Consider the following 26,576-nt stretch of genomic DNA (forward strand, 5'->3'; position numbering starts at 1 on the left):
GTTCTCTGGTTCTTTTAATTGTTATATTATGGTTTTGGTTTGAGATCTTTCTAGCTTTTTGATTCGAATATTTAGTGCTGTAAATTTCCCTCTTAACACTGCTTTAGCTGCATCCCAGAGATTCCGGTACCTTGTCTCTTTGTTCTCATCGGTTTCTAAGAAGTTCTTGATTCCTGCCTTAGTTTCATTATGTACCCAGGAGTCATTTAGGAGCAGGTTGTTCAGTTTTCATGTAGTTGTATGGTTTTAGTTAGTTTCTTAATATTGAGTTCTAATTTGATTGGACTGTGGTCTGATCAACTGTTTGTTATGATTTCAGTTCTTGTTGCATTTGCTGAGGATTGTTTTACTTCCAAATATGTGATCAATTTTAGAGTAAGTGTCATGCGGTGTAAAGAAGAATGTATATTCTGTTGTTTTTGTTTTTTTTTTTTTTTTTTTTTTTTTTTTTTTTTTTTTTTTTTTTTTTTCTTTTCTTTTCTTTTTTAATATAAAACAATATAATCACAATACCAGAATATGGAACTCTACAGTTTATTTCCTATGGGTTACTGCAGGTATCAATTTTCCTCGACTGTGCTATTCACAACTTTGTTAAGTCCAAAAATATGAAACCAAAGTGGTAGGAAACTTAAGACTTAGCACTTTCACTAAATGGCATACATCAAAGGGCATCAATTCAAGAGCAAAAATGGTTGAAACTCACCATACCTACCTACGTGGTCATTCCAGCCTTAGAGCCGTCCAGGTTACTGAGCTCCCTGTAGGAAAAGGCCAGGCCTGAAAGCCAAGGCGTTTTGGATATTCTACTGTGGGCCATGAGTAAAAGGGGATTTTCAAAGAGAAAATTTTTTTCAGTCGAGCAGGAAGGCCTGGCGCCAGGAGGCTTTACTGAGAGGAAGCACTTAGATTTAACAATTATAGACACACCATTAGGGGAGTTAAAAATGTACAGCAGTGACATGTTCTACTCCAATCACTTGTGCTACGGCTACCAAACATGTACAAAAGACTTCTCGGGTAGTTCCAGCTGTGGCCGTAGCCAGTTAGGACCTTGAGTGGGACCTAGATCTAGATCGGGAGGGTGATCTGGAAGCAGACCTGGATCTAGACTTGGACCGAGATCGGGTTTTTGAAGCTGACTTTGATCTGGAGCGTGATTCTGATGGAAGGTTTGGTTTCGATTTGGAATTGGATCTCGACCTGGACCGGGTCTCCTGATTGGTGCCAGCATTCTCACTCTCCCCTCGACTTTCCCTCTGGCTGGATTCAGACTTGGCATGTTCCCGCTCCTTTGACATGGAGCGGGATGGAGATCTGGACTGGGACCGGTCAGTGTCTTCCTTCTTCTTCTTCTTGCTGCTGCCGGCCTTGCTGTCTCGCTTGCTGCCTCGCTTTCTGCTCCTCTCACTTTTGCTGCGGCTGCGGCTGCGACTACGGCTTTCCTCCCTGCTTCTCTTCCTGCCCTTCCTCTTGTCCTTGCTCTTGCTGCGGCTCCTGCTCCGGCTCCTGCTGCCCGCTTTGCTCCGGCTCCGGCTCCGACTCTGGCGGAGGCTCTTCTCCTGGCTCCTGCCCCTGCTCACACTCCCTCGCTTCTCCTCCTCCACTCTCCTCTCCTGACTCCTGCTCCGACTTTTGCTCTTACTTTTGTGCCGGCTAGGACTCCGGCTCTTGGGTTTCCCGGCATTGTCATTGTTTTGGATCTTCTCTTCAGCTTGGTCTTTGCTCTTGCTGCGGCTCTTGCCAGCGCTACGGCTGCGGCTGCGGCTCTTGTCCTTGCTGGGGCTCCTGCTTTTCTCCTTCTTGCTCCGGCTCCGACTCTGGCTCCGGCTCCGGCTCTTGTTGTTTTTGGATGGAAAGTTCTGTAGATATCTATCAGGTTCACTTGATCCAGAGCTGAGTTCAAGTTCTGAATATCCTTGTTAATTTTCTGTCTCTATGATCTTTCTAAAATTGACAGTGGGCTGTTAAAGTCTCCCACTATTATTGTGTGGGAATCTAAGTCTCTTTGTAGGCCAATAAGAATATGTTTTATGAATCTGGGTACTCCTGCATTGGGTGTAAATATATTTAGCATGGTTAGCTCTTCTTGTTGAATTGATCCCTCTACCATTATGTAGTGCCCTTTTTTGTCTTTTAAAATCTTTTTTTTTTTTTTGGTTTACAGTCTGTTTTTTTAGAAACTAAGACTGTAATCTCTTTTTCTGCTTGGTAAATTTTCCCCCATCTCCTTATTTTGAGTCTTTGTGTTTTTGCCCATGAGATGGGTCTCTTGAATACAGCACACTGATGGGTCTTGACTATTTATTCAGCTTGCCATTCTGTGTCTTTTAATTGGGACATTTAGCCCATTTACATTTAAGGTTAATATTATGTGTGAATTCAATTCTGTCATTTTGATGCTAGATGGTTATTTTGCAGACTTGTTGATGTAGTTGCTTCATAGTATCATTTGATCTGTGTAATTCAGTGTTTTTGCCATGGCTGATAACAGTTTTTCCTTCCCATATTTAGTGCTTCTTTCAAGAGCTCTTGTAAGGCAGGCCTGGTGGTGATGAATTTTGTCAACATTTGCTTGTCTGAAAATAATTTTATTTCTCCTTTGCTTATGAAGCTTAGTTTGGTTGGATAAGAAATTCTGGGTTAGAAATTATTTTCTTAAAGAATGTTGGCCGGGTGCAATAGCTCACACCTGTAATCCCAGCACTTTGGGAGGCCAAGGCGGGCAGATCACAAGGTCAGTAGATCAAGACCTTCCTGATTAACATGGTAAAACCCTGTCTCTACTAAAAATACAAAAAAATTAGCCAGGCATGGTGGCGGGCACCTGTAGTCCCAGCTATGCAGGAGGCTGAGGCAGGAGAATGGCGTGAATCCAGGAGGTGGAGCTTGCAGTAAGCAGAGATCATGCCACTGCACTCCAGCCTGGGCAACAGAGCAAGACTCCATATCAGAAAAAAAAAAAAAAAAAAGAATATTGAATATTGGCCCCCAATCTCTTCTGGCGTGTAGGATATCTGCTAAGAGGCATGCTGTTAGTCTGATGGGCTTCCTTTTGTGTGTGATCTGGCCTTTATCTCTGGCTACCCTTAACATTTTATTTCTACAGTTTGATCTTGGAGAATCTTATGATTATGTGTGTTGGGGTTGATCTTCTCATTGAGTATCCTACTGGGGTTCTCTACATTTCCTGAATTTGAATGGTGGCCTGTCTTCTTAGGTTGAGGAAGTTCTCCTGGATGATATCCTGAAATCTGTTTTCCAATTTGGTTCCATTCTCCCCATCTCTTTCAGATACCTCAGTCCATCATAGGTGTGGTCTTTTTACATAATCCCATAGTTCTCAGAGGTTTTGTTTGTTCCCTTTCATTATTCTTTCTCTAATGTTGTCTGCCTGTCTTATTTCAGCAAGATAGTATTCAAGCTCTTAAATTCCTTCCTCTGCTTGATCAATTCAGTTATCGATGCATGTAGTTGCATTGTGAAGTTATTATGTTGTGTTTTTCAGTTTCGTCAGTTCATTTATGTTCCTCTCTAAACTGATTATTCAGGTTACCAGCAACTGTAATGTTTAATCATAATTCTTAGCTTCTTTACATTGAGTTAGAACATGCTCCTTTAGCTCAGCAAAATTTGTTATTACTCACCTTCTGAATCCTACGTTTGTCAATTCGTCCATCCCAGCCTCCGTCCAGTTCTGTGCCCCTGCTGGAGAGATGTTGCGATCATTTGGAGGAGAAAGACACTCTGGCTTTTTGAATTTTTAGTGTTTTTTTGTCAAGTCTTTCTCCTCTTTGTGAGTTTATATACCTTTGATCTTTGAGTTTGCTGGCCTTTGGATGGGGTTTTGGTGGGGACTCTTTTGCTGACACTCATATTAGTTCATTTTCATGCTGCTGATAAAATATGTATTTGAGACTGGGGAAAAAAAGTTGTTTAATTGGACGTACAGTTCCACATGGCTTGAGAGGCCTCAGAATCATGGCAGGAGGCAAAAGGCACTTCTTACATGGTGGTGACAAGAGAAAAATGAGGAAGCAAAAACGGAAACCCCTGATAAACCCATCAGATCTTATGAGACTTATTCACTATCACGAGAATAGAGTGGGAAAGACTGGCCCCTATGATTCAATTACCTCCTCCTGGGTCCCTGCCAAAACACCTGGGAATTCTGGGAGATACAATTCAAGTTGGGATTTGGATGGGGACACAACCAAACCATACGATTACTGTTGTTGTTGTTGATTTCTTATTAACAGCCCTATTCCACAGGGCTGTAGCAGTTTGCTGGGGGTCTACTCCAGACCCTAGTTGCCTCAGTTTTTCCCATACCTCAAGGTGTCCCCTGTGGTGACTGCAAAACAGCAAGGATGGCTGTCTGCTCCATCTTCAGGGATCTCTGTCCCTGAGGGGTACCAACTTGATGCCAGCAGGTATATTCCTGTATAAGATGGTCTGGCAACCCCTGTTGTGGGGTTTTACCTTGTCAGGATGCACAAGATCTGGTACTTGCTTAATGAAGCACTCTGGCTGCTCCTTGGCAGAGGAGGTGTGCTGGACTGGGGGGAATCCCACTCATCTGGGCCTCCCAGATTCCTCAGAGGCAGCAGGAGTAAAAGGTAAGTTTGCTTCTCCTCAGAGACCACGGCTGCCCCTCCCATCAGGGGCTCAGTCCCAGGGAGCTCAGAGTTCTCTCCCTAATCCCCTGGCCAGAGTTGCTGAAATTTCTGCAGGGAGGCCCTGCACAGTGAGGAGGGATAGGTCAGGGCCTGGCCTAAAGAGGCAGTCTGGCCATGATCTGCTACAGCCACTGTGATGTGCTATGGGGAATTCTTCTTGGGTCCAAATCATCCAGTCACCCTGGTGCCAGCAGAGGAAAAACAACAGACTGTGGCTGCAGTAATGGCGGCTGTCTCTCCACCCTGGAGCTCAGTTGTCTTAGACAGTAGTCAGGTGCAATGACTGTGGCCACCGCTTCCTCTGGGAACTCGGTAGTCTTAGGCAGTCTTCTTCTAAGCAGCTGCTGAGAATCAGCACTGCTCTGTGCTTGGGACCCTAGGTCCTATTGGTGTGGGCTCACAAAGGGGATTTCCTGATCTGCAGGTTGCATAGATCTGTGGGAAAAGCATGGTTTCCCAGGCAGGGTAGCATGATCACTCACTGCCTCCCCGGGCTGGGGGTGGGTGCCCAGTGTGGCTACCAGGTGGGCCGTTACACCATCCTGCTTTTTCTTACTCTCCATGCATCATGCCAACCACCTAGTCAGTCCCAATGAGAGACCTGGATATCTCAGTTGCTGGTGCAGGATTCACTGGCCACTTCGGTTCTTGGTGAGAGGTTCCTACTGCAGCTGTTTCTAATCAGCCAACTTGGCCCCTGATATATCCATATATTTCTTTAAAAAACAAGGACCATATTTGCCCTGTCATACACACTACGACTCACTGCACCGTCACAAAGTAGTATGAAGTTTAGCAAACACCAATCTGTAGAAAAAGAGAACACATTTATTCTTTTTGACATCAGTAATTAATAGGAAATAAAGAGAAGAATGTTACATTTTGAAGCAGAAATAAAAATAAAGATGACCTAAGTCAAGCTATTGCTATTATTACTAGGCAGAGAAATTTGAATCTTTCAAATGAGAACAAAGGTTCAAGATAAGAAAATGAGGAGATGATGACTTAAAAATATTTACTTCAATTTATTATCTGCTTTCAGGTCAAGATTAGTGAAAATAAATGACTTTAACAACATTTACAATATAGGATAATATTACTTAATATGTTTTGGGAAAAGAGAGTGCATATCCTTAAAAAAAAAGAAATCTAGTTGAATCCTTTTATCACTGAGAATGTCTATATCCAAGATCTTTGCTACTCTGCAGGATTTCTCAATTCAGATGTGCATATTTCATACTCACAACATAAAACATAGAGGTTTAAATGACTAATATTTTGCAGGCTTAAAACAAATAAAATTAAGGAAACCAAAGTAGTTATTTCTGCATTTCCTGTGGAGTAACTTGTTACTACCACGTTATGCATAAAGACACATAGAAGAATGAGAATCCCAAACTCCCTAAATGTTCAGATCTCAGCAGAAATTACAGTAATATCTTCCCATATCTGGAAATATTTTACATGGCTTTAAAGTCTTACAATAGTCCGATGAAGTGCAAGTCTCTTTTACATAGATCACAAGACCACATATTAGTTTAATCATATTTAGTAATCTCAGGATTGAAATTCAACCATTTTTGGAAGAGGGAATGAAAGGAAAAAATACATTTAACAAGAAAATATAGACATTCAGTTTGCCTTTATTTTCCAACATATCTAACTGAAAAGCTAATGGATATATACGTGTGTGTATATATTTATATATACATCCTAAAAATAAAATATAAATACCAGGACGAAATTGATCCAGAACCTCTAATTCTAAGCTGATAAACAGATCTCTGTGTCATCAGACATATTTGGTCAATTTTTGACTTGTATTTATTAAAATAAGCTATAGAGGAGATATGACTAAGTAATCTTAGAACTCTGAGAAGCCAACCTGGATTTGAAGTGAAAATGTCAGGAAAATGTGACTTATTAGGACTATTTTATCCAAAATTACATTTAAAATGAGTTTTCCCTTTCTTTGTTCCTTTCTTTCAGTAAACATGTGTAGTACCTTCCATGTGTAGAACACTGTGCTGGCCACTGATTATAAAATATCTTCCCTCATTGAGTTTACACTGTAATGATTGATATAGAAGAGTTAAGACAAGGTTAAAACACAGGGTAATAGGTGTTAAAATAAAGATAGTACAGAATTGAGGTATTGTGACTGGACACCTAAGGTAACATCTAAGCTCCAATCTGAAAGATGAGCAGGAGTGTTAAATAGGTGATAAGAATGGTTGCTTTCATGTTTTGTTAGAAGGGAGATAATATATAATGGGCTGTTAGAATTGTGGCGAATTCCTGGCTAGGTACCGTGCCTCACGTGTGTAATCCCAGCACTTTGGGAGGCTGAGGTAGGTGGTTCACAAGGTCAGGAGATCGAGACCATCATGGCTAACATGGTGAAACCCTGTCTCTACTAAACTACAAAAAATTAGCCTGGCATGTTGGCATGTACCTGTAGTTTCAGCTACTTGGGAGACTGAGGCAGGGGATTTGCTTGAACCCGGGAGGCAGAGGTTGCAGTGAGCCGAGATTGCACCAGTGTACCCCAGCCTGGTGACAGAGCAAAACTCCGTCTCAAAAAAAAAAAAAAAAAAAAACAAAACAAAAAAAGGGGGAGAATTCCTAACTTTAAAAGTTCATAATAGGACGGGGCATGGAGAAGTGATAAGCAGAGGGCTCACCATACCATGCCTTGTAACCATGATAGGTTAGACATTTTCCTAAAAATAATGTGGGCCTGCTAAAGTTTTTTAAGCAGTGAAGTAACATAATGACATTTGTTGTTTTTGAAAGATAATTCCTTTTACTGTGGAAGAAATTTGGAAGAGTAAAAAACAAAACTATTTACATATTAGTAATATTAAAGTAACGTCAAAGGAGATAATGTTTGCCTCAGGAAAAGGACAGCAGGTGATAGGAAAAAAATAACATAATTGATTCATATTTTGGAGGTATATTTGGAATGAGCCTGTGATGAACTGGATGTAGGATATGAGAGTGGAGAGAGAAAAGGGTGATGCCCAGGTTTCTGGTCTCAGATATTATTGATGTAAGATTTATATAAAACATTATTGATATTGATATAAAATGACCACTGTGGGTTAGTCATAACTATAAGCATATTTTGAAGATTTAAAAAGTGTACTGAATATTAGAATTTTATATCAATTAGATTCAGAATATTCTTCTGATGTATACAATTATAGAAATAATAGACATCTTTATTTAACACAATACAAATTGACTATCAACTACACATACATACACACACAAATTACTTCCAATAGAACAGCAGGAAATTATTTTCTTGAGTGCCACAAATAAAAGAAGTTTCTTCTCTCTCCAAACAATTTTTAAAGTCAACCAAATTGTTCAGAAGAGATAAACCTATATTTACAAATATAGTTAGACTTTTATTTTGACTTTAAACTCACTCTTAGAATCTTTTTCTAAGAGGATTTTCAAATAATGAATGAATATAATTTGTTTATCGTTCTTAAGAATAAATTCAATACCAACAACTCTTTTTTATTTTTACATGACATCTCATTGCACTTATCACATAATGTAGCAAATATAATGCCCAAATTATGTGTCTGTGTCCCCCATTATATTGTAAGTTCCAGCAGGGCAGAGCTGACCTCATTCACCTTTGCATTTTCAGTATCAAGCACAGCTCCAGGTACTAACAGATTTTCAATGTACAAGTATTGAAAGAAACTTAAATAGATAAAATGTACTATATTCTTTGTGTTTTAAATTCACCTATCATATTAATAATCATCAGACTAATATTTCTACTTAGAAATTCCAAGTAATACAGTAACAACTCAGATTCTAGTAATGAATTATTATATAGAATCACAATAGAATCTTAGAACGAACAAAACTCAGAAGTCATCTAGTCCAACCACCACTCAGTACACAAATTGCTCTTCTAGTGATAGAGACAATAATAAGTAACTTCACACATTTCTGAGTAAACTCCACTACTTAATTTTGTTTTCTAATATTTAGCCAAAAATCTTCACTCATATAAATTTTACTCAGAAGTATGATCTAGTTTTCTACTTTCTTTCACACAGAGCTCTTTTCCTCTCTCCAAGTCTTCACATTTTATTGGCATATAGGCATTTAATCAACTAAAACTCTTATTTTTTCATGTTTGGTACAGTCAATGCAAGTATAGTTATTCAAAACATAAACAAGTGTGTGTGTGTATCTGTCTGTGTGTGTTTTCAAAGAAATCACACATAGGTCTATTAAACATTTCTGTTTTCTGTCATGCAGGATTAACTGTGCCTCTCTCTTTAATAGAATTTTAAAAGTTGCTAAGTACTTCTAATTTTTTAGATTTTACAGTGTCTAGATTCTAATTACTGATAAAGGTGATATACAAAACAGAACAAAATCAGAGCTCCCCCAGGTTAATGATAATCTATCATGTTTAGGTACAAGTTATATACCCAACTACATTATCCTAGTTTTTGTCCTTTATCTTTGGAAATAGAGCAATAGATGCTGTCACCATGCCAAATTGAAAAACATTTACATTTGTGATTTTCCTTTACTTTCTCATTTGAAAAAGCAAATAATTCAGATATGTCAATTGATAGGTGAATGTAAGATCACTGTAAAATACCTTTCTTTGCAGGGTATCATAAGTGGATAGTTTTAAAAGTTGTAATCTGTTATGTTTAGATTATAAGGATCTTCAGTTTAATTTGTTTTGGAATATTTTTCTGTATTTGAATATTTTCGTGTTCATTTAGGTGGGAAATTACGCCCAGTTGGGTGTCTCTTAGTATGTACTGGACTGTCTGCCATTCTCCACACAGTAAATGCAATGTGTATCTTCATCTTACACCCCTCATCCATATGCTTTGCAAATTTTTGACAATCCCCACATAGTATTTCCAAGATAGCAAACTAAATCTCTATAATTAATTATGAAACTTTTCCAAAACTGTTGCATAAATTTTGGAACTGACTTTTTCCCTGTGTCTCATGGTAGAAAGGGAAAATTGATGCATTTCAATTACCAAGGGTAGCCAACACAAAATGTCATTGAATTTATCTATCTCCGACTATAAATGGGAATTTCTCTGGTTTTTATTTTGGATTCTGTAGACCCTCAGAGAAACATTACCTCTGTGCAAGTCACCAACACACCCTTAAACAAACACATACACACGTACACGTTCACACACTTATGTACCAATACACATACATATCACCTCTGTATCATTTATACTATTCATAGTTACTCAGTGGGCATATTCATGTGTCAGTTGAACAAGAAAGAGTGTTTCTTTCTAGAAAATTACTTAGGAAAAATCTTTTAGGTACTGTTGAAATCAGCTATTTTACTTTACAGTTGTATGTACTGTTTCCTTAATGATTCATTACTGCTCATTCCTTCACAATATAAAGCTTTAGGACAAACTTGCTGGAAAAACACAGATAGGCAGCTGATGTTCTAGAGGTATACTGTACCTTTGGCGTCACTGGATACATTCAAACAGCTTATACATCATCTAACGTTAGGTTAATATAGAATGTCTTTAATAGAAATACCAGAAATTGCTGGAAATGTATTGTCTTTTCTGTGTATGAGTAAGACTTAGAAAAAGAGACAATGAAAAGATTAAAGAAAAAGATGAAGATGCATGATGCCTAGTTCTCAAAGAATGTGAAAGACAAGCACAAACAACTCCATAGTACCATAAAAATAAGTCTTGGTGAGGCTAAGAGATCAAAATTCCAAAGTTCTCACATTACAGAAGAGAAACTGATGATCATAGGGATTCAATATGACAGAAACTATCAGTGGCACTTTCTTGACTTTAGACAAACTTTATTATATGATGATTGCTCATTTTATTTTTGTGAGTAGTACACATGTTATGTGAAGTTAGAGCATGCTGAAAAGCACATGAACAAATAAGCACTGATGTCTAACTAGTGGTTGATAAAACCTTAACACCTCCAGAATTATGGATAGATACTTTTCCTTTTATATAAACCGTAAGTGGTAATATTGCCTGGAAAAGGATTTATTCTAGTTCATCAGCATTAAAAAAGGCTTGATGTAGCATAAATGTGGATAAATATCAAACATATTATTGCTACTACCAGCTATGCTTCACAGTGTAAGCAAAAGCTTTCTTCTACTTTTTAAGTGCCTATATTTAATGTATTTACTGTTAATTTTATATTTAGACATTTTCCAACTGAAATTTATGGCTTAAGATGTTTTGTAGATTAAAATTCTACTTGTCATTAGGAAGAGTAGCAAATGACCAACTGAAGTCATGTTTGAATAGAAGAAAATGAGAAAAAAAATGCAAGTCTCAACTGCTGAAAAAAAAAATGTTGTCTTAATGTGAGTTCTGATGCTAGACAGGTGGACAAATTTTTTTTTAAAAATTGCATATATGGAAATTATGTGCCAAATTCTTATTTGATATGGCTTGGCTGTGTCCCAACCCAAATCTCATCTTGAATTGTCACTCCCATAATCCCCATATGTCATGGGAGGGACCTAGTAGGAGGTAATTGAATCATGGGAATGGGTTTTTCCTGTGCTATTCTTATGATAGTGAATAAGTCTCATGAGATCTCGTGGTTGTATACAGAGCAGTTTCCCTGCACATGCTTTCTTGCCTACCACCATGTAAGACATGCTTTTGTGTCTCCTTCCTTTCTGTCATGATTGTGATTCCTCCCCAGCCATTTGGAACTGTGAGTCCATTAAACCTCTTCTCCTTTATAAATTACCCAGCAGCAGGTGTTTCTTCATAACAGTATGAAAATGAACTAATACAGTAAATTAGTACCAGTAGAGTGGGGTACTGCTATTAAGATTACAAAAAATGTGGAAGTGACTCTGGAACTGGGTAATAGGCAGAGATTGGAACAGTTTGGAGGGCTCAGAAGAAGACAGGAAGATATGAGAAAGTTTAGAGGTTCCTAGACACTTATTGAATGGTTTTGACTAAAAAGTTCAGGCTGAGGTCATCTCACATGGAGATAAGGAACTTATTAGGAACTGGAGCAAAGGCTATACTTGCTATGTTTTAGAAAAGAGAATGGCAGCATTGTGCCCCTGCCCTAGAGATCTATGGAACTTTGAACTTGAGAGAGATGATTTAGGGCATCTGGTGGAAGAAAATTCTAAGTAGCAAAGCATTCAAGTTGTGACTTGAGTGCTCTTAAAAGCATTCAGTTTTATTCATTCACAAACATACAGTTGGGTAATTGAAAGTTATGTTTGAAAGGGAAGCAGAGCATAAAAGTTCAAAAAATTTGCTGCCTGACAATGTGATAGAAAAGAGGAACCAATTTTCTGAGAAGAAATTCAAGCCTGCTGCAGAAATTTGTGTAAGTAACAAAGAGCCAAATGTTAATTACCAACACAATGGGGAAAAATGTCTTCAGGGCATGTCAGGGTCTTCACCGCAGCCCCTCCCATAACAGGCCCAGAAGCATAGGAGGAAAAAATGGTTTCATGGGCTGGGCCAGGCCCAGGGTCTTGGTTTGTTCAATCTTGGGACTTGGTGCTCTGTGTCCCAGCCATGGCTAAAAGGGGCCAACACACAGCTCAAGTCATTGATTAAGATGGTGCAAGCCCTAAGCCTTGGTGGCTTACACATGGTGTTGGGCCTGGGGGTGCACAGACGCCAAGAATTGAGGTTGGGAACCTCCCCCTAGACTTCAGAGGATGTATGGAAACTCCTGAATATCCAGGAAAGGTGTGCTGCAAGGGCAGAGCCCTCATGGAGAACCTCTGCTAGGACAGCAGAAGGGAAATGCGTGGTGAGAGTCCCTACACAGAGTCACCACAGGGGGTAGTGCCTAGTGAAGCTGTGAGAAGAGGACCATTGTCCTCCAGACCCCAGCCCTAGAATGGTAGATTCATCAACAGCTTGCACGATGCACCTGGAAAAACTGCAATCACTTAACGCCAGCCCACGAAAGCAGTCAGGAGGGAGGCTGTGCCCTGCAAAACCACAGGGGCAGAGCTTCCCAACCAAGACCATGGGAACCATCTCTTGCATCAGTGTGACCTGGATGTGAGACATGGAGTCAAAGGAGACCATTTTGGAGCTTTAAGATTTGACTGCCCAGCTGGATTTTGGACTTGCATGGGGCCTGTAGTTCCTTGGTTTTGGCCAATTTCTCCCATTTGGAATGGGTGTATTTACCCAATGCCTGTAACCCCATTGTATCTAGGAAGTAACACACTTGCTTTTGATTTTGCAGGCTCAGAAGCAGAAGGGACTTGCCTCGTCTCAGAAGAGACTTTGGACTGTCAACTTTTGAGTTAATGCTGAAATGAATTCACTTTGGGGGATTGTTGAGAAGGCATAATTGGTTTTGAAATGTGAGGATATGAGATTTGGAAGGGGCTGGGACTGAATGATATGGTTTGGCTGTGTCCCCAACCCAAATCTCATCTCGAATAATCTCCACATGTCATGGAGGGACCAAGTTAGAGGTAATTGAGTCATGTGGTGGGTTTTTCCCATGCTATTCTCATGATAGTGAATACGAGATCTGATGGTTTTATAAAGGGCAGTCCCCCTACATGCTCTCTTGCCTGCTGCCATGTAAGATGCGCATTTGGTTCTCCTTTTCCTTCCACCATGATTGTGAGGTCTCACCAGACATGTGGAAGTGTGAGTCCATTAAACCTCTTTCTCCTTATAAATTACCCAGTCTTGGGTATCTCTTTATAGCAGTATGAAAATGCATTAATACATCATCCCATGGGTTTTTCCAGCTATTGTATATGGGAAGAGTCTATCTTAAATAGAACATAATGTAATTCAAGAAATAAGAGAAAAAGACAGATCACAAATGCTTACTATATTCCTTCATTAGCAATTATAGATTCTGATATTAGCTGAAGATAGTTAGATCATTATGATTATAAAACATCCTGAGACTATCAAGGTGACACATAATATGTTGAGTAACAATATTCACAAAGGTTGTAATAATAACAAAATGATGGCTGGCAACTTCAGCATTTTTAGTTTCCTGTTGTAATCTATTTAAAAGCTTTTATTTAATAATTTGATGTGCTTCTGGGATGAAAAATTAAGGTATGTAAGTGTCAGAGAGACCATTAAGAGAAAATTCTCTGAGAGAAAGAAACACTGACAACTATCAAAGAACCAGAAATTACTATCTGAAAAAAAATAGTTGATAACATTAGAATTACTTATCCTTAAATGGAAACAATAAGATGACTTAATAACTTCCTTTGGGCACAGAAAATATTTTTATAAAGATAACTTTCCTGTTTGCTACAAATAAATATTAATCTTCTGCTTGAATGAATTTTTGATAGTCAGAGATGTGTGAAAATGGACAGTACCAAAGACATTATCAGAACAGAATGAATGTAAAAAGTGCTTACTCAAGAGCAATTGAGAACAGAGTTGTTTGTGATCTCAGTTATTCCAGATACATAAACATGGAAATCATTTAACATCTTAGAGATTCCTTACCAATAAATTCAGGATATTGATGAGATGCTGCTTAAGAAAACATTTGATTTTAAAAATGTACTCCTCTGATCCAGTTTATATGGCTTGGCTGTATCCGCCCCCCACCCCCCAAATCTTGTCTTGAATTCCCACGTGTTGTGGCAGGGACCCGGTGGGAGGTAATTGAATCATGTGGGCAGGTATTTCCTGTGCTGTTGTCATGATAGTGAATAAGTCTCATGAGATCTGATGGTTTTAAAAAGGGGAATTTGCCTGCACAAGCTCTCTTTTCTTGTCTGTCACCATGTGAGACATGCCTTTGACCTTACGCCATGATTGTAAGGTCTCCCCAGCCACGTGGAACTGTAAGTCCATTAAACTTCTTTCTTTTGTAAATTCCCCAGTCTCCGGTATGTCTTTATCAGCAGTGTGAAAACAGACTAATACAGTAAATTGGTACCAGCAGAGCAGAGCACTGATGAAAAGATACCTGAAAATGTGGAAGTGACTTTGGAACTGGGTAACAGGCAGAGGTTGGAACAGTTTGGAGGGCTCAGAAGAAGATGGGAAAATGTGGGAAATTTTGAAACTTCCTAGAGATTTGTTGAATAGCTTTGACTAAAATGCTGCTAATGATATGGACAACAAAATCCAGGATGAGGTGGTCTCAGATGGAGATGAGAAACTTGTTGGTACCTGGAGCAAAAGTGACTCTTGTTAGGTTTTAGCAAGGAGACTGACAGCATTTTGCCCCTGCCCTAGTGATCTGTGGAACTTTGAACTTGAGAGAGATAGTTTAGGGTATCTTGCGGAAGAAATTTCTAAGCAACAGAGCATTCAAGGGTATTTGGGTGTTGCTAAAGGCATAAAAAAAAAAAAAAATTCTGAGGAGAAATTCAAGCTGGCTGCATAAATTTGTTTAAGTAACGAGGAGCCAAATGTTAATCACCAAGACAATGGGGAAAATGACTCTAGAGCATAACAGAGACCTTTGTGGCAGCCCCTCCCATCACAGGCCTGGAGGTTTAGGAAGAAAATGTGGTTTTGTGGACCAGACCAAGGGTGTCTCTGCTGCATGCAGTCTAAAGACTTGGTGCCCTGCATCCTAGCCGCACTGGCCATGGCTGAAAGGGGCCAATGTAGAGCTTGGGCTGTGGCTTCAGAGTGTGCAAGCCCCAAGCCTTGACAGCTTCCAAGTGATGTTGAGCCTGGGAGTCCACAGATGTCAAGAATTGAGATTTGGGACCAGGCGCAGTGGCTCATGCCTGTTATCCCAGCACTTCGGGAGACTGAGGCCAGAGAATCACCTGAGATTGGGAGTTTGAGACCAGCCTGACCAACATGGAGAATCCCCGTCTCTACTAAAAATACAAAAATTAGATAGATGTGGTGGTGCATGTCTGTAATCTCAGTTACTCGGGAGGCTGAGGCAGGAGAATCACTTGAACCCAGGAGACAGAGGTTGTGGTGAGCTAAGGACCTGCCGTTGCACTCCAGCCTGAGCCACAAGAGTGAAACTCGGTCTCAAAAAAAAAAAAAAAAAAAAAAAAACCCTGACATTTGGGAACCTCCTCCTAAATTTCAGAGGATGTATGGAAACACCTGATGCCCAGGCAGATGTTTGCTGCAGGTGGGACTCTCATGGAGCACCTCTGCTAGGGCAGTGCAGAAGGGAAATATGGGGTTGGGGCCCCCAAACAGAGTCCCTACTCTGCCACCACCAAGCTGAGCTGCGAGAAGAGGGCCACTGTCCTCCGGAACCCAGAATGGTAGATTCACCGACGGCTTGCACCATGGACCTGGAAAAGCCGCAGACACTCAATACCAGCTCATTAAAGCCGTCAGGAGGGGAGGCAGTACCCTGCAAAACCACAGGGTCGGAGCTGCCCAAGACAATGAATGGGAACCGGTCTCTTGCATCAGCGTGATCTGGATGTGAGACATGTAGTCAAAGGAGACATTTTGGAGCTTTAAGATTTGACTGCCTTGCTGGATTTTGGACTTGCACGGAGCCTGTAGCTCCTTGGTTTTGACCATTTTCTCTCATTTAGAATGGTTGTATTTACCCAATGCCTGTATCCCCATTGTATCTAGGAAGTAACTAACTTACTTTTGATTTTACAAGCTCATAGGTGGAAGGGACTTGCCTTGTCTCAGATGAGACTTTGGACTGTGGACTTTTATGAGTTAGGGCTGAAACGAGTTAAGACTTTGAGGGACTGTTGGGAAGGTTTGATTGGTTTTGAAATGTAAGGACATGAGATTTGGAAGGGGCCAGGGGCTGAATGATATGGTTTGGCTGTGTTTCCACCCAAATCTCATCTTGAATTCCTACCTGTTGTGGGAGGGACCTGGTGGGAGGTAATTGAATCATGGGGGCAGGTGTTTCCTGTGCTGTTCTTGTGATAGTGAATAAGTCTCTCTAGATCTGATGGTTTTAAAAAGGGGAATTTCCCTGCACAAGCTCTCTTCTTTTGTCTGCCGCCATGTGAGACACGCTTTTGATCTTCCGCCATGATTGTGAGGCCTCCCCAGGCACGTGGAATTATAAATCCATTAAATCTCTTTCTTAAATTCCTCAGTTGCGGGTATGTCTTTATCAGCAGTATGAAAACAGATGACTACATCAATGGATCCTAGTATTGCATGCAATGAAGATGCGCTAAGTTCTATGGTTACTGTGAAAAGAGCTAAATATGAGATGACCTAAACTTTGTATAATCATTGTTCTGCAAATATTTACTAAATATTAAGCATATAATAGTCCAAATGCAAAACAAAAGTTGAATAAGTTGATCAAATAGAACTCTTACACTCCATAATCTAGGAATAACTAATTACCTCAGATTCCTTACACATCTATATATATATTGCAGATCAGGCATATATAGTTTGCTATGCAGAATTATACATAGGTACATTGACAAGTTACATCAGTTTTAACAAAACACTTTAAAAATATTTGGTATGTATAGACAAATAAAATGTATTGTTATGCACATACATATACCCAGGAAAATTTTAAAAATTGTAATTTCTCTGAAATTATTATTGAGAATGATAGGACAAAACTGAGGTATGTGCCATATTCTGGAAGCTACTACATAAGAAGTGAAGTCTGCATTTGAATCAATTTTATTTTGTCCCTGTTATACAGGGTTAGGAATGTTTATGTACTTCTGCCACTCTATATGTCTTTAGCTATTTAAAAATAAATGCCCTGTAATAACTTTGTCTTCAAATTTATCTTTACCTTCCCTTAATTTGTATGAAGGATTTATGTTGTGATAACCATCTTCTGCCAAGATGTCATATAAAATTGGAATCCATCTGGATTCTTTCACTATTCTGGGTACAAATCACAAGTCCATAAAATCATGATCTCTCAGGCCTAATGGGTCTAACCACCACTCTTTCCAACCCTCAAGAAGAGTCTCTGTTTTGCCACATAATTGAGTTATGATGTAAGAAGGAATTTACTATTATATTTTCAATTAACTAAACCACATCTTATTCAATGTGTATAGTTTTTAGCAAAGATTCAGAAGATAACATAATATCAAAGTAATCTCATTATATTCTGTCTACCAGATCAGTCTTTGTTACATTACACCAGGAACAAAATATTGTAGGTCTCAACTTTTAAGGAATATTCTGGCATTGACTTAAATGGCTGCAACACTAAGCATAATATGAATAGCAGCGACGAAAGCAATGAAGAGGAAAAACGTGATCTCCAAGCAACTGGTTGCATAGAAATAATCATTATGAATGCAACAGAAGGTTTTAAGAACTCAGCATCATTTCAGGATACCATGATGGACTGAGTAATTCAGTCTAAGAAAATAGATTATCTATTTACTGGATGATACTTATAATAACGTCAGTGTTTTCAACCTACTCTTTATTGTTTGAGTAAAGTGGCAAGAGGCAGAAGACACAAGAAAGTAGAAAGCAGAAAACAAAACAAAAAAAGGTAAAATTTAAAAAGTTGAAAAATCCTCACAAACAAAACTAAAGAGAATAGCAAATGGTAGAAGTCTTGAGAAGACAGTGCTGGAAGCAACTGTGGGAAAAGATTCAAGTGGTACCTTTAAAACTGCACTGGTATCTGTGATAAACGGACACTATAAATAAAAGCAAACGTTGTGAGCTAGAGCAGATAAAAAAATAGCCAGTAATGACACAAAAGAGAGGAAGTGTTTACATTTGTAGGGGAATAAAAGTTCACATTCACTCCTCAATGTGTGATATGACTTGGGTGTTACTCAGAACACATGGCTGAGAAAGAGATCAACTGCATGTAGAGGTGTATCCTGCTGTTCACATGAGGATTATTCATGGACTATAGTCATTTCTAATCTGGCCCAAATTTAGAATCACCTGAAAAACTTTTAAAAATGTGAATGCTTGTTTCTCAACTCCAAAAGTTCAAATACAATTGGACAACTGTGTTCTCCATGTTATTCCAACTTAAAGGCAGATTGGGAACCAGTAGGGTAAACCATCTCATCCTATGTACTAAAGATTTGGATGCATCTCTATAGCCACAAACACAGCATGCCATGATAAATTAAGAAGATACAAAATGTAGGAGTGTGTCGTACATTTTTAAAAAGGCATCCATTTAAAACATTTAAATGTATGCAGGGTGTTTCCCTCTTCCAATTTTCTTTCAACAACAGATTTTGGATGACTAGCTTAATTGTAATTTAAATACTATTTGCATGCATTATTTATATTCATCTAGCTATTTTGTCTTTGGAATTATCATTTTACTTATGGATTGAAAAAGTTTGAAAAATTGAGTCCATATTTAAAAGTAAATATTAAGAGCAAAGCAAAGTTAAAACTTGGTTGCAAAGTTTGTCTTCCATTTGTTAAACTTTGTTAGGTATTTGTATCTTATATGAATTAATGGTAATTAATTATCTTAATATTATTCTTTTTTCAATAACCTTGTTTATTTTAGAATAGTTTCATATTTATAAAAAGTCCTGGAAATGAATTATTATATATCCCAAGCCCAGTTTCCCTTATTATTAATATATACTTGTCACAATTAAAATACAAACATTGATACATTACTATTATTAATTGAAGTCCATAAGTTACTCTATTTTCCTTAATTTTTACCTGTCATCACTTCTCTATTTCAGGATCCTATCCAGGGTGCCCCATTACATTTAGTTTTAGTGTCTCTTTTGGCCTCTCTGCAGTGATTGTTCGCAGACTTCCTGCTTTTGATGATCTCAACAGTTTTGAGGATTATCGATCAATTATTTTGAGGAATGTCTTCACTAGGGTTTGACTGCTATTATGATTAGATTTGTGTTATGGATTTTGGGGAGGAAGAGCAGATAGGTAAAGCACAATTCTCATCACATCATATCAAGGGTAACTAGTATAAACATGACTTATCACTGTTGAAGTTAACCAAGCTTGAGGTAGTGTTTGTCACTTTTCACCACTGTAAGTTACTCTTCTCCCCTCTTCTCTTTCTGTACTGTACTATTTCAAAGAAATTTGCGATGGGCAGGCAAACCCAAATAAACAAAGAAAAACTAGGAAAACATAATGGTAGGAGAATGCCAAAGGGACATCAAATCCCATTGCAAGAACTCCTAATGACCAATGCAGGAAACACTCGAATAAGAAAATTAATGAAGTGGTTTGGATTGTAACCTAGAATACAAAACAAATATCAGTCTGTCCATACTGACACAAAGAAGTTATTGAATAAATAAGTAAATAGGGATGACAGAAAAATCTGTTGAACAGAAGAATTCCAAAGAATTTATGTAGCTGCACTATTCTCAGGAGTTGGGGCACAAGTTCCTCTCCAATTAATTGTGAGCTACACATCATTCTGTTATTTTTAAAAACTTCTTATTAAGGCACAATTTTCTAGTTTAGCAGTCTATAAATACAGTTCTATGACTAAAATCTAACTTTAAATGCATTAGTAGTTCAAATGCTCATAGATATTTGCTTTTAAAAAGCCTATGAATATATCTGGAGGCACTGGTTAAATACTCATAGAACACATCTTAGTTTCTATAACATTTTCACCCATCTAAAAACAGGCTTAGGAATCTTAGGGAGTTTAAAATATGTAGGAAACATAACAAGAAAATGTCAATTTATCAATATATTTCTACCTTGTATGTAAAATATTGAACAGACATCAAAGGTAATAAAACGTTTTTATTTGGGGAGGTTTTTTATCACTGAAGTCTATTTATAATAGAAACATTTAAGTAAAATGTCATGTAATTAAATAAATTGAATTTCTCATCTAAATTATTTGACTAGCTAACCTTAATTCCTATAACTAAACTCTTTTGATACTAGGTAAGCAGCCATATTCCATGGAAAAATTGCATAATTTTAGAAGTAGGTTTTAAAGCCAGTTCTGTCTTCTCTTGATCTAATACCAATTTATTTTCCTCTTTATTAGGTTTTATTTTAATATTCAGCTTACATAATAAAATGTTTGCATCATTTTTATCTAGAAAATGTAAGAAACAATATTTTGATTGTATTTTTTAAAGTTTTTAATTACGTGTAACACTTTATTGAATGTATTGCACTGAAGGATGGAAGCAAAAAGCAATTTTATTATCTCTCACTAACTAATACTTCATCAAACGTATTCTTTGGGCTAAATTTTGCTACCGTGAAATAAAATCTTAGAAACATTTCAGAGTTGTTTTAGTCATTTTCAGATAATAAAAGACTATTTTTGCACATATAAAAAAATTCAAGCCAGTATAATATCAAAGTTCCAAAATTTCACATTTCATATAGTTTATTTTTCTCCTCCTTCAAATTAGGCTGAGAAACTTACACTGGAGAAGTAGCATATGGTCAGTTTCTAATCCCATTTTCATTCATTGACTCCTTAACTTTCTAGATCCTGTTTCAGGCAACCATAATTTTGAAAGAGAAAACATTCAGAAAGGTAAATAAAAGGAAGACTTTAACTTAGTAATATGGATTTAATCTGGTCATATGATGCATTCTGAGGGGGAGGTTACTGCACAAACAGATTCTGTCTCTGATGGATGTTTATGTGGGTTCTTAGGAGATCCTTATTCCTTGAACTCTCAAGAACAAGTGAAACCCCCGGGGATTTAAAGATGTCCTTCTTAGCCTTAATTTCTGATGCCAGTGTCTCTGTTAAAATCTTCTAAACTTTCAGGGGAGCCTCTTAGTTATAGTCCCTCTCAAAGTAATGTAGTCCAGCTTCCTTCCATGAGGCCCAGAACTGGCCTAGAGAACTTTACACATCCTTTGGCCATGAAACTCTGCCCATTCTGGCCATTCCAAAAGTAGTCACTTCCCATTCTGCTGTTGGAACTGACCAGCCGTAACCTCTTTCATTTAGCCTCTTCTAGCATGAATCAGGCTACTCTGCATATCCCTCCAGAATAGAGGTTTGAAGCTAAGCTCCTGGAGTATTTGTTTTCAATCTCTCTTCATGTGATCAGATGAGCCGTTAATAATCCCTCCCTTCTGGTTTCGGGGTGAGAAATGCAGAATTCACAGCACATCAACTCTCTCTTAAGGAGATAAATGATGGGCTAGTACTGGCAGAACACATTTTGGCTTGTTTTTGTGTGAATGCTACAGAAGTCTGGGACTTTGCTTTGAGAAATGAAGTATTGCCTAATGTTCTCAGCCACAGTAACATCTTGTTCTTATACAAATAGTAAAATACATAAATATATATTATTATATGACATTATGGAGCAATTCTATAAGGTTTGCATATATATCTTATACAACGGTACTATACATATACAATAGTATATTAAATAAGAAAATGTTCCAGCAGCAACTAATGGTGTATTTTTTTCAACAAATTCAACTTTACAAATAAATAAGTCTAGAGATAAAAGCAATAGGATTCATTAAAGATATGTCTGTAATGTAGGTCAGTAAAACCGTATTGGCAGTGATGCATTTATTTTGGACAACTTTAAGGTTTATATGAATCACTACACTGTACTTGATCAGTTTTATTTGCTAATTTATAATATATTTAGGGTATACATATATGTTTCTGAGTGTGGGAGCTTGTGGATAGAAAGCTGTTAATGTAGGAATGTGCACAAAAGCTGTTTCTCAGTCTGTTATTGAAAACCTGGATTTTACTAAATTCCTGAGTCTTTGTAGTACATAATCAGGGTAACTGGAGTAAGCAGAAGGATTGAGAGGATCCAGACCACCTTGATCTTCAATGGGGCACACAGTCATTGGTGGAAGAGATCTTAAAAGTCAGAGAGAAAGAGAGAAAGACAAGAAAGTGCCAGCCCTGAGTTGGCACCTGCAGAAAATTTCAGAATGCTTGAGTTGGCTTTAAAAGCTCTGGGACATCTATTGTGGATGTGAGATGTTATCAGAAAGAAATAAGGTAAGAGCTGGGGAGTGGAATTATAAACTCTGCTTATGTTGTCAAGGGAATTACACTGTGCATTTTTAGGAGTCTTAAATAAAGACAAATTAATTTTACATTACAGAAATATACTATTTTTTAAATGTCAGATTTTTTATGTGATCCTTGTGCCAGACTAGCCACATAAAAGCTGAGTTTAAGATGGATTATATGTTATACCTACTTCTTTTTTTCTCTATTTCAATAACTTCTCTATAATGAAGAAAATTACAAACTTAGACCTATATAAAATAAATAAGCAGATGTGTAAATAAATCACTGTTGGCCGGGCGCGGTGGCTCAAGCCTGTAATCCCAGCACTTTGGGAGGCTGAGACGGGCGGATCACGAGGTCAGGAGATCGAGACCACCCTGGCTAACCCGGTGAAACCCCGTCTCTACTAAAAAAATACAAAAATTAGCCGGGTGCGGTGGCGGGCGCCTGTAGTCCCAGCTACTCGGGAGGCTGAGGCAGGAGAATGGCGTGAACCCGGGAGGTGGAGCTTGCAGTGAGCTGAGATCCGGCCACTGCACTCCAGCCTGGGGGACAGAGCGAGACTCTGTCTCAAAAAAAAAATAAAATAAAATAAAAAAATAAATAAATAAATAAATAAATCACTGTTTTTTCCTATAAAACATTAGATATTAATTTCTATGAAAGCATAATTTTTACAAATACATAACCTGTTTTTCAAAATTAAAAACTAATCTTCTTTCCTTTGTCGGTGAGTGACAATTTTAAAAGAAAACTTGGTGAAATCAACTGTCATTTAAAGTTAGTTTTCTGAGCCTATGAAGACCTTCCACATATCAGATTTTAGATTGCTCTAACTATTGCCTAGTGTAATCAGTTGAAGAGGGAACTGATTCAACCTCCTTTTTCAAGAAAAAGAAAGAAAAAAAGTAGCCAAGGCTCCTACTCCCTAGATTTTGAAAGGTAAATGGTAAAATAGAGTTATAAAAGTTTCCAATTTTCTTTCTTTGCCTAAATATGTTGAATCAGACCCCTCTTCAATTGATTGTACAGCAGTTCTGAAAAGGTGTGCCAATTGTAAGGGATTTTTCTTTTTCTTTAAAGATGCTCTGCAAGGCAGTCTGCTCCTTATCTTCAAACCAAAATCAAGAGTTAAGGAAACTATTATCTCAGCCCAATTCTTGTTACATTATCTTTCCATTCCTCATTTTCAATAGTTCCTTTTTGGCTTATTTTTTTGACCTCGAACACCAGAACAATTACCCTGTTTATAATGTATAAGAAACATAACAAATATAATTCCTAACATAATTCTTTGTACATATCTAAATATAAACAAGTGAATTTTCAGACTATCAACTCAGGTATTAAATATTTTAGTATTTTATATTTAAATTTATATATTTAAAGTGCATATTATTGAGTTGCACCTATCTATTATTAAGTTGCATGTATCATTGCTATTTTCTCATATTTCTTAATGTACACTGCTTTTAATCACTTGAATTTCTATACAATTTATATTTCAATTGAAAAATATTAATGATATTTTTGTAATCAAAATATAGAAACTTTATTATCTTTCTATTAAGAAAATAAATGATAAGGAGTACCTTTTCTCAACCTTCTTCATGTGAAATGTTATAAAATGATCTCTTTAATTTTCTTGCATGCGTTATCATCATTCCACACTTACACAGCATGTATTTGCTAACCAACCACTGCTGTAGTAACTAACTTTTATGGAAATCTCCCAGATATACAGGGACTTATGAAATTACTAATAGAAGTTGTACAGTTTTGCCTTTGCTTATTTAGAACTGTTCTGTATCATCATTTATATCTTTTCATCTTTGCTGTACTTTACCAATTAGTTTGAGCAATAAGGGTCCATGTACCTTTGTACCGGACCGTTGAAGTTTAGATACTTTCAAGCACACAGTTTTTTCAGTCATCCCGTTTAAAAGATACAACTAAGCATTCACACATATTTAAAAAAAATTTATTACTAAGAATGATGTAAATGAGAATAAGAAAGTTAACCATTTATAATCATTGTAGGATTTAGTATATAGTTTACACAAAAGTTGATGTAACGCTTACGTGATAGTGAAATGGCAGACATATTCCTGTGTAATTACTAAAAGCAACGGTTTTAGAAAGGGGCCAGAAATCTAGCATTTTTAATCCTAAGTGAAGCTCTCTCTATAAAAAATTTACAAACATTTTTATTAATCCAAAGACATAATGATGGTATCAAACAAATTTGCATTCTTAGTTTTTATTTTGTTAAACTATTTTTGAGTAATAAAGTCCAGTTTCCAAGAATCCAATACACAGACTAATAATGTGTATAACTTCAACAAAAACATGCTGTATTTATACCTCTATTTTAGTAAAATGCTGAATATTATTAGTCAATATTATCTCTCCATGTATGATTGCGTTTCATTAATTCTAACCTATATGATTTCTATCTGATCACAATGGCTAAGAAATGAACTTTCTAACAATATATTATATTCACAACAATTTCTAAGATAGTAGATTTTGTGTCTTCACCACAAAGAAAAGTATATGAGGTAATGCATTTGTTAATTCGTTCTATTTAGCATTCCACAATGTATACATATTTCACAACAAATGTTGTACCTAATAAATATATATAATTTTTATTTGCAAAGTGAAAAAAAAGAACATAAATAATACATTTAAACCTGTTATGATAGAATGATTCAGAAAATAAGCTCAATTTAATTAAGCACAGGGTGAAAATGAAGAAATTCCTCAAAAGCCTTATACGTACAATTTCAGAATGAAAATTAGATCTTCTAAGAAGAAATGAAAGAAATTGGAGTTGGTATGGTTAGTATGGAGAAGATAAGCATAAAGAGAGAAAATTAAAACAGCAATACTGCTTTAAATTAAAAGGAAAGGTGATTAAGATGTATATTTTATTACAAAGTACTTCATGATTTTTATAGAAAATAAAAGGTATATATAAACAAAAAGAAGACAAAAAAACAAACAATCCAACTTTCACATAACAAGCAACTTTGTATCAACTGATTATCTCACTGTAAATATAGGTTTAACAACTTCAATAACGTTAGATATTTTCATTTTAATATATTTACCAATTTTATAGCTGAAATGGTATCTCACTGCTATTTTGATTAAAATTATTTGAATAATGAATTACTTTTTTCTCATTAAAAAACCAATGCATTTTCTATAGTAATATCTAGAATGTACATCCAAATCTCCAAATATTGGAGTAGAGCTGATCTTGGCAGATCATAGCAATTTTTCAGGCCTTATGGGAATCCAACATTGTTTACCAGTATAAATAATAATAGCACTAACAAAATAATAGAGTTTAAGTAGAGCTAGATACATATTAAAGTATGTATTATTTGGATTTCTGAATTTGGTTGTGTCCTCCAAACCCCCTGCTTTCTTTCTGTGTCTTGACCAAGAAACACAGAATGCTTTGACAGCTCTGTGACTTAGACAGCTGCATGTTTTACCCGGAGGGCTGAGCCCAAGCCGGATCCTTAAACGTATCTAGGCCCTGATAAAGGTATCTAAGCTGTTGCTCTAAACACTGAAGGAGATTGGCCCCACTGGTTCCGAGTCAAATTCCTTTACACCTCATATAAATTCTTGCCCCAACCACTTCACTATGGACACACTGAGGTAGAACATCCTTTCTCGGTCCATCATGAAGATGCTACATCTCTCAGTATAAGTTAGTTATCTTAATACTGGTGTTTAGTCGTTCTTTCTTTGTAATCCCAACTGGCCCCATCTCAGGAGAGTTTGGGGAGCTCTTACCAGGGAACTTCCTTGCTACAGCCTTTGGAGCAACTCCAGCAGTGGGTTCAGGGAGAGAAAACAGGGTAGCATAAGGTGGTGCTGTAGATAGTTTGGATGGAAAGGATGCATTAGCTAAGATTTTAAAAACCATTCTCGATGTAAGAA

General features: G+C 37.2%; 1 protein-coding gene across 1 annotated transcript; it reads right to left on the bottom strand.

The window, feature by feature from the left end:
* Nucleotides 1-475: 475 nt before the first annotated feature.
* LOC112610706 (serine/arginine-rich splicing factor 4-like) lies at nt 476-24,547 on the bottom strand. Its single transcript, XM_025364099.1, has 2 exons — nt 24,491-24,547; nt 476-1,838 (listed from the first exon to the last, which is right to left on the bottom strand). Exons 1-2 carry the CDS (start codon nt 24,545-24,547, stop codon nt 1,047-1,049), a joined length of 849 nt encoding a protein of 282 aa, XP_025219884.1. The 3' UTR covers nt 476-1,046.
* Nucleotides 24,548-26,576: the final 2,029 nt, after the last annotated feature.

The sequence above is a fragment of the Theropithecus gelada genome, chromosome 17, assembly GCF_003255815.1.
Source record: "Theropithecus gelada isolate Dixy chromosome 17, Tgel_1.0, whole genome shotgun sequence".
Classification (NCBI taxonomy): Eukaryota; Metazoa; Chordata; class Mammalia; order Primates; family Cercopithecidae; genus Theropithecus; species Theropithecus gelada.